Consider the following 18637-nt stretch of genomic DNA (forward strand, 5'->3'; position numbering starts at 1 on the left):
TAAAGAAAAATATACCCCTCTTGCTTTTTTAAATCCATTTTGTAGTGCCAATTTAATTAAAAATTTAAAACTGAAATTTAAAAATATTCCCTTGTTTAGTATAAATTTAATAAAGATCAATTTTGAAAAATGAGCGATTTTTTCTCAAAATCCAGGGGGGCAGCTGCCCCTTTTCCACTCCCTCCGGACGCCCATGCTCTTAAAATAAACTTTGTTATTCCAGTATGAAACATTATATTCAAGATCTCAAACCATTATCTTCGAATCTAACACATTGACTCGCATTTCAATACTAATACCAAAACTGCTCTATATTATACAAGTCTCACTACTTCTAACTATCTTCCCTTCCTCCAGCAATGTCCCCTTTGTAATACACCTAATACGTTCAGTCAGTGCACACAGTTGCAACGGGAAACGCCGATGGGCGTTCAGCGAGCACCGCGAACAAATGATGCCGGAGGAGCTCCGCACACGACTTACGTCAGACGTTTCAACCTCCAAGCGCGGAGAAATATTGTTCCTCGAATAACTGAATATTTAATTTTAACATTTTCGTGAACTTGTCAAATTATTCCCCTGTACGCTTAGACTTGTCATCTTACTTCTCTGTGCACTTATTTTAAAAAGCTTATATCTCCGCACTCGAAAGGTTGTTCCCCTCTTCAACTATGTCATACGAAAGTACTCCCTTTTACCCACCAGATGGCACGAAGCTCAGAAAATCAACAAACATGAACTTATCGTCCTTCCCCCCCCGGTGGTCGTTCACACGGTACCCCTTCGATTGTTCGCTACTCATTTGTAAGTACACAAACCAAGCAGCGTTCAATCGACTACGGTACCAACAATAATAAATAAAGCCAACAACATTGCGCGCCTGAATGCATTCGAAGTTCACATATTCCGCGCAAGAGCGTCGGAAAAAGTGTGCGTCTAGCACGGCGGCCGGCAGAGTGGTGGAAAGACGTGGAAGGTAATGGCCGGGCAGCGAGCCGAGGTTCGAGTTCTCCTCGCGCTCGAGCCGGTGAAAGTCGCTTCGAATCAGACTAGCGGGGCTATCCCCACCCGTCGAGGGCCCCGTGTCTTCGCGTTAATGTCGTTTTCCCATAGAGCCCCTCTGGCCCCCTCTTCCCAGCCGCTCCGTTTCTCAATGCTCCTGGCGATCGACTAACGACGCCATCCTCGGGAGACGCGACCGCGAAAATTCCACGGGTAGCGGGAGCTTCCGGTGCGCGTTCCGCGCGTGGATCGTGTGACGGGGCGCAACCAGCATCCGGGCAACCTGCTCCGTCGGTAACACTATCGAACGGGATTCGCTGTTTCCTTTTTTTCCCGCGCAGAGACACGCCAGCGATGCGACCGTATCAAGTTTCACTCGCTCGATCTTTCTGCGCGCTCGGGGGGGAAACGTGGGATAGGTATACGTTTTTTCTCGGACCGTTTGCAGACGGACGGGTTTGTTTGGTTTGGGGAGGTACTATGGTATCAGCGAAAGTTAAATCCACATAAACAGTATATCTATCTATCTATCTATCTATCTATCTATCTAGTTTGGGGAGAGGCGGTGTTGTCGCCAACTCGTGGCTCTTCTTTTGTGGTGACTCAGTTTTAGCGGAGTTGTTGGAGGAATAGTTTATAGCATGTTTAGCGTATTTATCATCAGATATTATAATAGAGTTGTTTATTGATTTCGTGAATTTAGACTTAGGAGGCTTCCAAGCGTAGAAGACACCAAATATGAGAGTTTAATAACAGAGCCCAGGAGGACACTTATGGGGTTTGCAAGGAGGACAAATTCTTGAAATTAGGACGCACAAGTGTTAGATTAAATCTGAATAGCGGCTGATTAAAGTATTCAGATATGTATAGAGTAGCATAAGGACCACTGGGATGGGAGGTTTAAAACGAAATGAGCAAAGTGGATGGCGCTACTCTGCATAATAAACTATGGTAGGCTCTTAAGAGATATATCAGATAGAGCGATCATTTCTTAAACCATAAAGCCTGCTAATGTACTATTACTATTAGCATAGTGGTCCAGATTAGAGGGCAGTATCACTGTAGTATTTGACATCACGGACGTAATAAAATACCCATAAAGCTGTTCCTTTTTGCCAGCTACTAATGGCCTTGAAATCTATACACCACTAATAATGTACTAATATGGACTGCTAATAGTCTACCACTAAAGAGGCCAAGGTTTGCTTGCAATCAATGCCTCCAATAAAGATAAACAACACAGTATATCACATTCTGAGCTACTCAGGTTAATTACCACGATTATTAAAAGACTATTTTAAGGGCATCCAACGGGCAAAAAATCGAAAAAATTTTTTTTTACGTATTTTCATTCAACAACGTCTCAAAAATGTCCAGTTAAAATTTTGGACCGAAACTCCTAACGGTACAGATTTTATAGGCAGTTCAGGGGGATCAACAGTTTCGACGGCCTTAAAAATAAGTGTTTTTTGAAGATGAATTGTGACGCAGGTATAATAGACAGAAATGTGATTCTTCTTTTAATTAATAAGACAGTTATTGATCTAAAAAAAGATTCGATTTTTGTTTTAATCGCATAAACGCATGGAAAATAGGGCGCTCACGGGTAAGTCCCCGTCACTAGCCGAACGTGCTCAGCGTCAAACTTTAAGCACGTTTTTCTCGAAACAACTTTTCACGCACTATCGCCACGATAAAAAATGCAATTCTTGACCGAATCTAAAAATTCAAGCAGGATTCTACTCGTAATTACACTGGCTTCTGCGCTACACTCTATTGCGAAGTTTCATACACTCAATTTTTTTTACGAAACATTTTTGTGCAAAAGAACTTATGTTTCAGGAACCCTATCGTTTAAACATTTGGCAATCATCGCCAAGTTGTTTCTCGACACTGTCCGAGGGTAGCGCGATAACCACACATGTGTAATTAAGGAATATCTTTGGTAATTGCTTTTGGATGATCCTGTCTAAAGTTACCGTGGCGATACTGCACGCCATTTTTTGTTTTACAACGCTACAGCCCGCAAAGCATATCAGAGGCAGGGGTGGGTAGAAATGAATTAAAAAAATTGTTTTATACTCTACATTTGTAGCAGAATAAAGTGCAAAAAGTTTTAGACCCATACATCGTATACTTTTTTCTAGAAAAAATCATAAAACTCACCTATGTTTTACTCACCTCCCTTAAATGTACCTCGAGTTCAAAGCACATGAAATTCAATTTCCACCGCAACAAACTCACAAATTAAAATGGCAACACTTACCACGAGGCATTCCGCAGGGCCCAGGTGTCCTAGCGGTGTCCAGAAAATCCAAATCGTACTTTCTTGCGCGAGGAAAAGTCAAGGCGACGTGCCCTTGCACTTCCCTGTAGGAAATCGCTAGCACCATCAGGACCAGGCCCACCAGCATCGTGGGACACGTTCTCAGTGACATTATTCAGCCGTGGAACGCGGCTCGTACGATCCTCCAGGCTGCCCACGCTCGCTGCTTCGATTCCTTCAACTCCTCGTGCCCGCTCCCTCTGTGAATTTTCCTCTCGCGCGCCTGAGACCCTCCTGCTGGCTTTTCCTGACGCTCGGCATGGGCACCCCTTCGTTGATTAACTCCTTCCGCCTCGGCGAGGCCAATCTGCAACGAGGAATTCTTAGGGACTCGCCTGTTGCGCTCGAAACAATGCGCGGCTTATCGAAGGACAAAAATATTCCTGGTTCGCTTTCGCTTTCTTGTATAAAAAAAAAGTTTTCACCACGGAAGATCTAGAAACGAATGATATTGAAAGTTTAAGCCCTCGCGAGAATGTCAGCGAAAACCAGTTTTTGACGTTGACGCAAACTTGTTCCGTGATAACTCGATTGGCTAAGGTTGCATAAATTATTACACATCGCGTATTTATAATTCGGAATAAATTGGCAGCTATCGCGAATACACGTTGTTCGTCTTTTTCGGAACGTTTGTAGAATATTCGACACATTTCTGTGGAATTTTTTAGGAATTTGTTAACCAACCGCGACGTAGAAAGGTTAAAGTCGAGTTGTTCGGTCTGGTTGAGTGCTAGTTTGTGACCACTGTAATTAGCTTCAAACTTTCATTAACGATGGCGAATAGTTATTGCACAACTGACGCGACGAGGTTAATTAAAAGTGAGGAATAGACTTAAGTAAACATCAATTACAGTCGGTGCAAAATTAGCTTGTCGTAGAAGGTCACCAAGTCCCGCCATTATGCGCTAAAAAAACTGTAAAGAATCTGAGAAAATTCACTTCCCGCAGGCACGACTGAAACACATTGGCGCACTCAAGACTTAACCTTGGGGGAGCCAAGTTGAACGGGTAAAAATATTTTTAATGCAAACTCAATAAAATATTAGGTAATTATAAAAAATTTATTTAATCATTAAAATCCAGGTTCCTTTTCTTTTACAAAGCCCCTTCTTCGGAGGGTGCCAAGGCCACCTTGACCCACCGTCTGGGTGCGCCACTGGCTAGGCACGTAAACAAAGGAAAGCCCTAGGCAGGCAGATTTGAAAAATTCACAAATAGTGGATTACGTTTGTATAAAATACCACGTGTTTCGAAACTGGATGCATAAATTCTTCCCGTTCCGATGGGGCTAGTCGCAAAACATTCGTTTCTTGCCCATTCGCCGAGCCGCAGGAATGTGTTAACCTTTGATACGAAGCCAGCCGAAAAAAAAGGCGCAACAATAACAAGAATTAACGGCCGTCGAGTGGTATTCCAGATTGCAGTGCGCCAGGTGGAACGTGTATATAATTTCCTGGACTTGAACTTTCCTTTTTTAAAGTACCTGCGGCCCGTAGACAACCGCGCATATTCTATCGATCAGTCAACGTGGAAGAGTAACGGTCCTCGGCGTCGGAAGGACGGCCGTAAACTCGTCTGTGCGCGCGCTACTTCCGTGTCGCTGTTGCTTCCTGTCCTCGGGACGAGGCTGCACGAATATCGAGGCGAGGATGCATGAACCTCCAAATAAGGATGCATGAACCTCCAGATAAGGACGCACAAGCTTGAAAAGAAGGATGCACAAACCTCCAAGTTAAAAGTATAGCGCAAGAGTCCCTGAATTTTCGCTCGAGGCGTTTAAGCGAAATATTCTCGGCAGCAGCGATCGCTCGGAAAGGAGCGACTTGAAGTGGCATTTTTAAAAGCTTGCGTACCAGCGGCCGTAGCCGTGATGGAGACACAGGTTCTCGTTAGATCACCGAAGTATAAACATCACGGGGTGGGTACTGGGGAAAGATGGGTGACCGAAAACAACCACACACACACAACGCACCTTTCTCCCGTTGCGCCGCTGCTGCTGGGACACGAAGGAGAGAGGGAAGGATAAAAGATATAAGAAGGCAACTATTATAAAGAAAGAGAAGGAAAAAAGGTGGAAAGAGAAGGAAAAAAAGGTGTAAAGAGAAAGAGAGTAAGTAGTTCGTTGGGCAATAAATAATAAAGCGCGAGATAGGCTTTGATTTGAAACGTCCATCCTGTTTAACAGGAAAACAAAAATACAAATACAAAAAAAGCTTGCGTTCCGAAGATAGGAATAAACAGAAAGGGGTGTACTGTGTTGTTGTTGTTAGGTTTTCGAAGAAACTGTACAGAGGCACGGGGAGGAGAGGGAAGCTTGAAATTCGAACAGCTCCGCCGTGAGAATTGCTAAGACACGAAGGACGCGTGCACATCGAGATAAGGCGGCGGTAGGAACAATTACGGTAGGCTGTCGAGCGCGGTACACGAAACTGGAGGAGGATGATGACTGCCGGAGAAGCGCCCGCCCATTGGTGGAAAAATTGAATCGCAGCGTTGCTCGGGGAACGCAGAAGGCGTGACAGACGAAAACGAAGGAACGGAAGAATACGAACGGGATCCGAGACGTGGAAATTAGAAGAGACTGCGGAGAAAAAAAGCTTTGAAACGCTGGGGGGAATTGTGGGAAGCGGAAATGGGGGCGGGAGTTCTCATCCTGGTCCTTGGAGACCTCTAAGAAGTGAATCAATCACTAGAAATAATGATTGAATTATTTATTATCTAAACGATAAACCACAATGTTTATTATTTTTGCAGGCATTTAAAAAAAAATGAGTTAAATGTAACTCTGAAGTGGCTCATCGTGAAATTTAAATTAGGGAGCTCAGTGTGCAGCAAATGGAAGCAAAAAACAATATAAAACATAACTTTGCATATTTGCATAACAAAGCGAATAATAATAATATACTGACTTTACTAATTAAATTGGTATCAGTGGTATATTTCTATTAGCGTTCACAGTTTAAATTTTCTTTTGACCACTACTGTATACCGATAAAGGCGAAGAATCTCATGCGCGTATTATAATAAAGGGTCAAAGTCGAAACTGCAATTACGAAGCCGAGGAAAATTCTCACAAGCCATCAGTCTTACGCATCTCCACGAAGATGAATATTGTATATGTTCGCGGACGGTTGCGACACAGACGCATATTTTTACGCGCGTTGCGACACCCTGGAGCGGATCTCCTTCTGCGGAATCTCAGCGCGGCCTCAGAATGGCCTCAGCCTGGCCTCATCGGCGAAGTACGCAGCCCCTACCTACCCAGGAGGCACAGCACACTCGCAGAGAGGAGTGCAAGAGGCAATTGAGAGAGGGAGCTCGCCGAGGAGCAAAAGAGAGAGGATATCCAGATGCAGCGCATAGGGTTATTTTTTTCTCGTCCCCGTGGAAACCTGACATTCTGCGGAATATCTCGATACGTCCCCGCCCCCGTCGATATCTCGAGTGATCCTCTAGGTAGTGATCGGAAAATGTGTCCGCGTTTTCTATTGGTCGACGCCATTGCTCTCCTAAACCGGAAATAGGGAGAGCAAGTAAATAAGATCTACCAATTGGATTCCACAACATTGAGCGAAAACTGGGATCAGCAGCAAAATTCATTTAATACTGAAGCGTGTGATTTTTTAACTAAGGAGGGCAGTATTCTTTTAAAATGTGCCCGCTGATCTGTGACTTCTGCTATAGGACAAAATGGTGGACACATTTTCTGATCATTACCCGGAGGGTCACTAGATATCTCCAGCAACGCGCTCTTCCCACTCGCCCGCGAACTACTTCGACGCACGTCGGATCTTTATGTTACGTGCACGCGCGTGTAAACGGTGGAAGAAACGGTCGCGATCTATAACTCGATGGGAAACGCCGTGCCCCTGTCTAATTCCCGATTCTGAATTCAGGAATGCCAGCGATAGTCGGAAATAGACATTATCTCATCGCAGAAAGTCGCTTTCTACGCTTTTCGACGCGATTCCGAGAAGCCAACGGTCCTGGCTGGATCCTCGCAGATGCTAATCGCGACGCGGACCCACCGTTCGCGATTTTTCGTAATCGTGGAAGTCTCTTTCGAGGAGAAAGATTTCTCCAGCTCGCTCTACGCTTTGAATATAAGCTGACACGGATAAAAGTTTGAGCTTCTGCATTTTCTATTTAACCTTCACGAGGGTACGAATCAACCGACAAGGATTTTCTGATTAAAATGATTTCAAAACTTATTGAATTTAATTTCATCTAATTAAAAATATTCCTACAGCTTTGGAGTTTGAACTCATCTGCATTAGGAAAATTCTGGTAATCTACTGAGAATACTGTTATGAAGATCGAATAGAAAAATATAAAAATTAGGTGATATAATAGATAATATAAAAATTTAAATTTTCATTAGCAGATACTTCCTGAAGGGTTGCAAAATTAAATTTATTTCCAAAGCAAACATTCGGAAGCTCCCAAACAATACTTTTGCCGCTTTCCAGAAAATATCGCCGCGCAAATTCGCCAAGAGCCGTGCGCAATGAAGATATTCCTCGGCGTGAGAACACGTCGACGCCAGCCTAAGCGTCACCACGTACCTGCATCGAGTTGCTGGATAAAAGTGATGGAAAAGACAACGGAAACAATCGTCGTCGCGTGGAGTGGGGTTAGTTAATTGACATTCCAGCCGATGGCACGGCGATTTCTATCGGGTGTCGATGAACGAAAGGCTCGCCCGCGTGGAAGTTTCGACTCGAGTAACGAACGGCGCGCGGTGGAAGAGAAGGTGAGGTAAGAGTCGAAGAATTAAGTGGGAGGCGAGGAGGTATAGGCTGGGCGCGTAGGGAAAACGATCCGCCTTCGACGGCTCGTGGAAAACGAGTTGACATTCCAGTGAACACCGATGTCGTTGTCCTTACCGAACGGCCACGTTCTTGCTCGTTTACGTATTATTCGCGCTCTGAATGCCACCCTGATCGATCTCACGCGTGATCCTAAGAAACGTTTCTGCTTCTACGCTCGCAGGCGATCCGCTTTGGAAAATCGTTTCGGCATCGGGACAGGAGAGATGTTGACTGGTTTCAGTTGCGTTCGATTGGAACTGACACGAGAGAAGGATAAATGAAGGTAAACGCCATCCTTCTGCGTGAATTAAGAATTCAATGTAATTTCTGTCAATTTTCTCAGTGGGTAAAGCAGTTCGTGTCCTCGAGAAGTCTGATGTTCCCAGGAACAATGATATTGGAATGTCGGTAACAGGTTTCGACCAACATAACTTTCTCGAACTCCTTCTGTTTACCTTCTGCGCGTCCACGCATCGACGCCTTTCTTTCTGCTTCAGCCAAGCCGTGGGACCCATCATGCGACGATTGGAACGAATCGAATAACAAACACAGAAGAAATAACCAACGGGATAATTAGTGGCCCAGAAATGGATTCCTCCGTTTCTTGTTTATGCGAAACAATATAGATTAACATTCCAAGAAAGGCAAGGAGTTGTCACGTCGCCTCTCTTAATGACTCCACTAACCAAAAAGGAAGGAGTTGTGAAGAAGACAAATAAATTGACACCAAACAAAGCCATATTCTTGATATCCATATAAGTGTACAGGAGAGAACGTTGAAATGGGTCGGCCGAGAGACAATGGCAAAAGTGTAGCAGAAGAAGGGGACGTTTCCTTTGATTTCTAGAGGGGGAGGGGGAAAGAGCATGGCGTTCATAAACACGTCGCGCAGAACGACTGATCGTTCTCATTGATGCGATTGAAACGGGAATTCGCAACGTTAGAGCGCCGCCGCTCTCCGACGTGTCGTGGAAAACGAGCAGAAGCCTGGCCTGAGCCGAAGCGGCCGCTAGTTTCATTCAGTTTTCGTTTCGTTCTCACTGCCTCGTTGCGTTTTCACTTGGGGAGGATATTACGCGATCCGGCGGCATTACGGCCGCGCGATAGCAACGACGCGATGAAGCGGAATAAACAAACACCGTGAAAGGGACGCAACGACCGCGGAGAGAACGACTTTTCTCGAGCAAACGTAATGCAGATAGCTGGGAAATCAGTTGAATGTATTTTAGAAACGGAAGGAAAATTTACCTGAGTAATATACACCCTAATATAAAGAAATATATAGGTATCGAGTAGTATCGAAATGAAAGTTGAGATTGTGAAAGGGTAGCAGAAATAAGAAAGAATTATATCCCGAGGGAAAATTTAATTTTTCATTGGGACTTGCAGATGTGTGAAAATATGAGTCTTAAATTTTCATTTGAGCACCACTGTCCAGCGCAGTCTCCAATGAATAAGTACCTAACACCTAACGTACAATCGGATACACCAGTGCGTATAAATGATTAGTCAATAAAATGCTGCACAATAGAATGTACACGTTTCATCATCAGAAAGCAGAAGAAGACGTTTATATAACAATACTTGGGTTTCATATTTACCATTCCTTGGCGTGGCGGAGGAACTACGTTCCACTGTACGGGCTGACCCAAACAGAGGTTTCGTAAATCTGGTCACACCGAGGATAAAAAGACATAATTAGGACGTAGGAGGATACGCGAACGCAAACTAACAACGCTGAATAATAGAGGCACAGGAGAAGTGCAATATCTCGGGTTGTAATTAAGAAAAACGAAGAGGCGTGGAACGCCGATGACGTCGGTATCATTAAGTTTCCTCTCACCCAGCGTTCTACGTGTAATGAGCTATTACGCCACACACGATATTACCTGGCGATACCGGGGAGGAATAATATAAGTGTGACGCGGCGGCGGTGGATGCAGGAAGCTCGCGCATCTGATAAAAAACAAAACGTCCTTCGTCGTGATCGGTTAAACGAGACACCAGCGACGCTCGCTCGAGCCGTTATTAAATCGATCGAATTGGCTGCTCGTTTAACATCGATTTATTCGCTCCTCCGTCGCCGTTCAATCTTCCCGCGAGAATGTCCCCACCTCCGCCCATGCACTTTCGATTTTCTTAAACGATCGCGCACGCACGTAACCTCGACCCCGTCGCCAGACTCCTAATCGTCCTTGGAGAGCAGCTAGCTTATCGTAAACAGTGGTGCAACGGCACGCAAACACCACAATTCAAGTCGCAGCCAAGAACAAACGCCTCTGGAACCTCCGCCCACGAGCCACGGCACGGCTATACTTTACTGTCTTACTACAGGAGTCCACCTACCTGTTGAATACGGTCCTCCGAGCTTCCAGCTGATCCCCCGTCTCGCGGATGCACACACAAGCAAGTAAATAGAAATCACTGCACGGTGGGTGGACGTGGTCTCAACCGATGCACGATCTGCCCGGCGACGTCATCGCTAGTCGGAGAAAACAGAGTCACTTGGCTGGAGCGCGATTTCTCGCGGCGGAGGAGGAAGAAAACGGCGATCGACCGATGAACCGCGGGTGACTCACTGGATCGACGATCCCTCGGCGCGAAGGATATGGAGACGCGGCTGCCTCCCGGTGACGGCGGACGGCCGTGGAAACTTCGGAAGGGATTAATCGGTTTCGACAGGTGGCGATCGCGCGACGCGAGGGTCCGCCGGCGAGAAGGATGCGACTGGGCCACGTCCAAGAGACTGACTGAGGCCTCGGCTTCGCTCGACTCGGCTCGACTCACCTCGACTGCCTGGCATTGCAAAGCAGCCGCCAGCGAAAACTCACTTTACGCTACCGCGCTCGCCCCTCACGGTTGCCCCCACGCTCCTATCGCCTGGCTTTCTTAAGGCTCGAGGTACTCGCTCGCCTGAATACCTGGCGATCGTTTCCCCTCCTCGTGCCCCCACAGGATTCTCGACGTCTTCTCGCGGCTCTGGCTCCCTCTGACAGGTAGCTCGCGCGACATTCGGGTCACCGATTTGCCTCGGATTTTCGCATGCGCACCGAGATGCGTGGATAGTACCTACGTGGAAAGGATAGAGCGAAGTCGTAAGAGATAGGAGAGACCCTAAGTTCGCGGCTTTGAGGTTTCGGAACCTGAGGTTTGATATTTTTGGGTGGAGGTAAAGTTTCCAGACCTCTTATCTCGAGAACCAAAACTGTAAACTTGGGGACTTTCGCAGCTTTTATGACCGCGCTGTATCTCTGTTAGGTGGTACTATACTGCGCGTTGGTGAGAAGATGGTTAGCGGACGGAATGCGAATCCGATTGATTTGATATCCCCATAGGCCAGTATTCATAGTCGCTAATTATTCCTAAGCAAATGCTTAAGCATGCGGCATCCTCTACTAACCTAGTAGCTAATAATGGATGCCGAATGCTTAAGCATTTGCTTAAGAATAAATAGCGACTATGAATACCGGCCATAATATGTTTCTCCGTTATTGGCCGTAACATCGACGAATCGGATCATATAGCACCGCGCGACGAAGACTAACCCTCTTGTTCCGCGAAACGAAGCTCCGGTTCCACGACAGGTTATGTTATAATAAAATTTTTAATCTTTTTGTTTTATTTATAAATGATTTACTTCGATGTTACAGCGCTACTTACACACACAAAAATGTTGTGGTTAGGGATTCTACTAAATGTTAGTATGTAGGTTTTTCATTTGTTTGTAACTCTAAATTGTCTGACTCAATTTAGATGGAACAAAAAGTAACAGGCAGCGTTGATCTTCTAGTTTATGTTGTGGTAAAATAATTAGTCGATTGAAGTTAGTGTGATAGAGTGAGAGAGCATTTTGTTCCAGCATTATTCGTGAAATTTTTTGTGCTAGTTGTGGACGACCTTTTGTTTGTGCGTTATATGTGCTTTAGAAGATAAATGGAAAGTTCAAACTGCAGGTAAGTGATGGTAAAATGACCCTTTAACAAGTCTTACTGTTGAAATTATCATACAATAAGGCATCAGTGTTATTTTTGGTTATGAAAAGTGACTAAATTCTTATTGTTCGTGTGCCTGAGACTGCGTTTCTGATTGCGCTGTTTGAGAAATTTTTATGATTAATACCAGAAACAATGTTTCCTTACGTCTCAGACATCTAACGACCATGAAACGATTGATTATCCACAAAATAACAATAATATAAAATAATATGAAATAATATAAAATAATATAAAATAATATAAAATAATATAAAATAATATAAAATAATATAAAATAATATAAAATAATATAAAATAATATAAAATAATATAAAATAATATGAAACGATATGAAACGATATGAAACGATATGAAACGATATGAAACGATATGAAACGATATGCAACGATATGAAACGATATGAAACGATATGAAACGATATGAAACGATATGAAACGATATGAAACGATATGAAACGGTATGAAACGATATGAAACGATATGAAACGATATGAAACGATATGAAACGATATGAAACGATATGAAACGATATGAAACGATATGAAACGATTTGAAACGATATGAAACGATATGAAACGATATGAAACGATATGAAACGATATGAAACGATATGAAACGATATGAAACGATATGAAACGATATGAAACAATACAAAACAATACAAAACAATGTAAAATAATGTAAAATAATATAAAAAAAGAAGTTGATGGCCATATCACGGGCTAGCGAGAACTACCACGGAGTTACCTGAGTACTATCATGGAGTAACCAGAGCTATCAGGGAGTAACCAAAGTATGTCATGACAACTTAATTTTGTATATTTTCAATTAAATATACTTACTAAATTTCTGTTAACCTATTATTTGTTTCTCTGATGTCTGACCTATCATTATATCCTAGACTCGCTTTCAAAATATGTAAATATTAGCAGTTAATAAACAAATTCTAAAACTATCACGGACTTACCCGAGTTTACCCTAAGTTTGGAAGGGTTCCGTGGCAAAAAGTTGGGAAACGCTGTACTGATAATGCATGTTTGTGGGAATGATCGTTAGGTGTAGTGTAGACGGGGCAGAGCATTCTTTAGGTGACTGCAGGTGTTTATGACGATTGTTTGCGAGGGATTGGACTTAAATGTTTGGACTGGGTGGGATAATCTGTAGCGGAGAATGTTTGCGCACTTGCACATGCGAGGTGGAGTCGAGTTACGTGTAGCGGAGATTTGTGATGCTGTATTTGATTTGTTTCTTCTTCTTCTTCGATTACCTGCGTTTTGGGTACTGGATGCATTGCAGGGAAATTCAGTTTGCAAATTCGAAATGGCACGAACAGTCAGATGTAACGATTCACTAATATTTCTTCTCTGTGCCAAAAATACTGCGACCACCTGTGGAATTTTTACAACAAAACATGTCTAATTTCTGTTTAAATAACTACCTGTATCTATAGCATGGACAAAATAGAGAAGCATGACCTTGATACGACCGTGACCGACTTGTCAGGAGGTTCAAATTTGGAAATCGTGGACGTGGTCAACAAGGTTACCAGGTTATGTTACAAGTTGTCCAATTTCTCCCGATATCGCCTAACATGGTATGCGGTTCCGTTAAAAAAAATATCAATGGCCTTGAAATCGTGGAAGGTACGGTGTTCATATTATTTTTGTCACTGGATGCCCCCACGGGACCAAGGACAAATTTAATCATCCAACGTTCGTATTTTTGCAAACTGATTTAGTATTGGAGGCTTCAAGAAACTTTTGCTAGATACCTCGAACTTAAATATACTTTCAGATTTACTCGTCGTAGCAGCGTGGGTGGCTCCTGGAAATTTCTAATTGCATAATAAGTTTGCGTTTCTGGTCGCGGAAATTTATGCAATTCAGCCTTCGCCGCGAATCAGTATTCCGATATCGTCGATACGCGATGAGGTATCCTTCGGACGGAAACGAAATTTCATTCAGCTCGCTCCAGCCGCGTAGTAAGCGTGCACGCCGAGTTGCAGGCCGTGTTTATACCAGAGCCTGTGCTTTTTCAGTTGCAGCGGCAAGAGCAAAATCCCTTGATTGGAATGGAAAGCGAGCAGCTCGAGCACGCGGCCTGCAGCATGATCGAGTAGTAATTCGCGCCTTAGGCCTCGTACAGATCGGCGAGCCAGACCAACACGCGATCGTTGTACGTTGCTAAGTGTCTGCGGTTAAAGGGAATGATAGTGGTTTAAAAAGCACAGGCTTGATGATTCGGAGTTGCGAGGATTGATAAAAAGTATTTTGAAGGTCTTGGAAGTTGTTGAGAATGATATGGGCCTTATGGGGACTGATGCAGGGGACTTTAAAGCCATGGGAATACGATAATGTTGATGTAAAATTTGTAGGACCTAATGGAGATCACCGTTGAGCTTTTAGGGTGGGATGTGGATGTACGCGAAGTGAGCAGTAGTGACTCCAGATACCTCGGGGGCTCTTAGGCCCCCCTAGAGACCCCAAATATCTAATGGAGTCTTAAGGGGAGGTTTCGGTCTAAAAATCGATTTTTTTTCATTTCATTTTTCCAATGTTCAACCTTTTAGGAATACGTGTTTAAAAGAATGTGTTGAAATTCGTACAATTCCCGAAGTTATAGGCATTTGAGTAGCGGCAAATACATGGGTAATGCCCAGCCACTCGGTACTCACGTAAAACTTTAAACGCGTTTTTCTCGAAACAGTGTTCTGAAAATCGGTGAGACCTGTATCTCCAAAATTCATTATCCGATTCGACTGAAACTTTTTTATTTTGAAGAATATACTTCTGACTAGGAGGGAAACCAGTAAAATTTAAAAAAAATTGAAATTTTATAATTTTTAAAGGCGGTGAAAAGACGAAAAATATAGGGAAAAAGTGATTTCATTTCGTTATTTTCTAAAGAAATATCATTTTTGTATTTTGTTCTGGTTTCCCGCCTAGCCAGAAGTATATTCTTCAAAATAAAAAAGTTTCAGTCGAATCGGATAATAACTTCTGGAGATACAGGTCCCACCGATTTAGATGAATTTTTTTACCCCTCGACTTTAACGATTCCCAAGTGTCGTCTGCAATGATTAATTATAAAACAAAAAATATATTTCTATAACTTAAGACATCCTTAATGCAATGCAAAAAGTCCCATTAAATTATATATAGTAGTTTTCCTTTAATTAATTCCTAGAGGCCCCCAAAGCCCCCAAGGACCTTAGGGACTCCCATTGACTTTAAAAGATCCCACCCAAAGACATCATGGACCCTCAGGAATCTTAGAGACCTCCAGAATCCTGAGCAACCCAGAATCATGAAACAGTAGATGCTCTCCTCGAAAACTCCTACTTTTCAATTTCATCCTTTCATCATTTCTACACAACATTAGGCATCTGGTTTTCTTCAATTACTATCTCTTACGAAAGTAAGCGTTTCGGTGTTCGACTCCACGTAGCATACGCAGTCACATACCCGAGTCTCTCTTTTTACCAATGTATAGGCTAGCATACTTCGTTAAATGGTCGATCTCTAAGCGAAACCAGCGCCACGCTTGAATAATTTTTCGCGAGCTATCGCGCCAGGAATGCTTAATTACTGAGTCACTGGGTGGCAACGTTTCATTACCCTAACATTACTGTTGCAGCAGGCACACGTGAATCGTCTAAAAACAGCAATTTCTAAACTCAGTTTTCCAACTCGAATTTCTCAAAATAAGTAAAAGGAGCATAGTAAAATTCTCTGCTCTAATAACACAGTTAGCAACCCACAAAATTATCCCAATTCCAACTCTCTAATCCCTCTTTCTATTTAGACATTATTTTTAACTTCTAAATTCACTAATTATTAACCCACACTGAAATCCTACTATTTACATAAACTCCCACCTTTCGTACCACTTTCCAGCGCCCATCTTGCTCGCCCCATAACTTCACCTATCCCCTAGTAGTAAAGGACGTTTCCCGCCAGACATGGTTACAGCATCCAGCCTCATCCCTCAGCTACAGAACAGACGCCGGCTCCAAAAGTTCCTCTCCCTCAAAACCAATCCACCTCGCACAACCGACAACGACATCCACAACACAGCACCCACCCCTAGCGAGCCAGGGGCAAGGAAGAAAGCAGGATTTCCCGGTATGCCACGGTACCCGAGGCAGAAGGGAGCGGAGGCCGACGTACCTCCGTGGCTGTCCTCGAAGCGAGCCAGGAGAGCCGGTCAGAGGGAGAGGCCGCATTCCAAGCCACGGAGAAAGCCTCTCTTGCGCATTTAGCCACGGGATGACCGTCCAGAGGTCGCGTAAACGAGCTCCGCGGACCCGTTAGTCCGACTCCTACCCGCGCATATCTAACCTGGAATTATCCGGTCTGATCGGTCGTTTTCACGGTTCTTTTCTCGGCCCAATGCCGAACCATCGTCATACCCAAAGTTCCACGACACTCCTGGCGTCCTTCATCTCGAACCCAGTTGCGCAGTTCTGAATAAGACGAAGCAAAATGGAGTAGTAGTGCCTTGCGGACGAAACACCCAAGCAACAGAGAACAAACTCGGCCGGTACCCTCAAGCGCCTCCCCGGAGTCAAGAATCTTAATTGCCACCTATTATAATCTTTCATAGACGATCACCTGGTATACCTTTATCTAGTGCATTGCGCTCAGTGCGGGTGACGCCGATAGGCGTTCGTGGAGTACTGCGAGCAAATGAGACTGGAGGATTCCCGCACACGATCAGTGTCAAGCGTCTCGACCTCCCTACTCGAAGGGTGAATGCCCTGATGTGTACAGGAATCTGATCAAAGACGTGTGTAACCCTGCAGTAAGATAATGCAGAACGCATCTGGTGGTCTATGTATATATATATATATATATCCTTGGAAACTGTTTCGTACTCCCTACTTAAGTTACTCTACCACCAAAGCTACTCGCTATACTTCTGCAAGGCACAGCGCAGGCTTCGCTCCCTCCGTTGGAATGATTCTGGAGCTGGACCCGCGCGTTGGAATAGGGGAAAGTACACACGCTGTAAACGTACGTTTGAGGACGTTCGTGTACACCTGCCGCAAGGTGACTGCATTCCGCGGCGAGGTGAAACGTAAGCGGGATATGCGCTGCTGGAATGTATGTCGGATTTGCTGGGATACTTTACGAGGCAGCAGCGCCACCGATTATACGTAGCTTGCCGGGCGCGCGCGCGCACGCGCCACCGCGCAGATCGTTTGTTTTTGCTGGCGAGCGGCCTACTTGTGTCGCGTATGATTAACTTGCGCGATCGAGCCCACCCCACTCTTCTCCCCTTGACACGCTTGGTATCCGTGAAATCGGCGCTCCTCTGCGTGCAGAACGTTGGGTCAGGTGAAATTTTTGGTGTGTGTTTGTTTTTTTTTTGCAACTTGCAGCATCGTTGGGAGATTTTTTTTACCTTCGGAGTTCTGACTTACGATTTTATTAGTCGATTTGTTGTGGGGAAATTGTGCTTGTTCTTTGGTGTCTCGGGATTTATTTTAGTTGTGTAGGAATAAAGGTTTTGCAATTCCGATGTGTTCGGAAGCCAAGAAAAAATGGGGGCCTTTTTTCTTCCTCGGGCGACGGGATTCGAACCCGCGATCTTGCGGGTCCTCTGCGTACTGGGCAGACGCCTAACCAACTCCGCCAACGCCGATCCTCGGAGGTCTCTTATTTCGGGTCCCTCTTATGAGGACTCCTGATCCCACAGTTGTTGCTGTTTGGTATTTGGTTTTCCTGGGTGGTATTGTACTTGCATAATTGTAGAGTCCTTGTGGAAAACACTGTACATATGTGCCAGAAATTAAATTCTATAATACCGTAAACTGGGGTCACTTTGCCCATTTTTTTTTACTCTGACTGAAAAATTATCATATGATTGAATTCGCTATTGTTTTTTTCGTTTGACCTTGGAGAAATTATTGCTATCGATTACAAAACACCATATGCTCTAATTACTTCACAATAAAATAAAATAAAGGTTTTCCGAAAAGTGGGCAATGTCATCCCGGCGCGGGCAAATTCACCCCGGTTTACGGTATAGTATTAACATTGGCATGTAGAACGTTTTAAAATATATATTTTTTTTTTAATTTTGGCAGTTAGGGGAGAGATGCTATAAAAAGGACAGGATTTAAATGGGACAAATCGAATTGCTTAAATTGTAAATGCATTACACATGCAAGTTATTTTCCTGTTTATGTCAACACTGGTGCCCAGTCATTTGACGTAGACTTGACTGCGGTCTCACTTGCAACAGAATAGTGTCCGCGGTTGATGTTTTGCAGCGGTAGAGGAAGAAATTTTCGTTGGTTTTCTGTGTCGTTTTTCTGAGATCAAGATCCTTACAAAGTGTTAAAGTGTTATATCAGTAAAATAGCCTGTATTCAACTGAAACGAAAATACTTAGCAGGTAAGCTTAATTGATTATTTTCTTTGTTTTGTGGTTATTTTATATTAAACTTACTTATAGTCTTAAATGGGACAGCATAACAAGTCTTAAATGGGACGTCCG

At 43.9% G+C, this 18637-nt stretch overlaps 1 protein-coding gene across 5 annotated transcripts in view; it reads right to left on the reverse strand.

Moving 5' to 3' along the window:
* The window catches only part of Nahoda (DOMON-like domain-containing protein nahoda), a 28340-nt gene extending 17302 nt beyond the window's left edge, over positions 1 to 11038 (reverse strand). For 3 of the 5 annotated variants that reach the window (XM_076826701.1, XM_076826693.1, XM_076826682.1), the window contains exons 1-2: positions 10486 to 11036; positions 3269 to 3635 (exon numbers count right to left, since the gene is read on the reverse strand). In XM_076826701.1, coding sequence (XP_076682816.1) covers positions 3269 to 3440 — 172 coding nt within the window. In that variant the 5' untranslated portion in view covers positions 3441 to 3635; positions 10486 to 11036. Of the gene's footprint in view, positions 1 to 3268; positions 3636 to 10485 lie in introns of all 5 variants that reach the window. The other 2 variants (XR_013087089.1, XM_076826713.1) reach the window with 2 other exon arrangements.
* Positions 11039 to 18637: the final 7599 nt, after the last annotated feature.

The sequence above is a fragment of the Andrena cerasifolii genome, chromosome 1, assembly GCF_050908995.1.
Source record: "Andrena cerasifolii isolate SP2316 chromosome 1, iyAndCera1_principal, whole genome shotgun sequence".
NCBI lineage: Eukaryota > Metazoa > Arthropoda > Insecta > Hymenoptera > Andrenidae > Andrena > Andrena cerasifolii.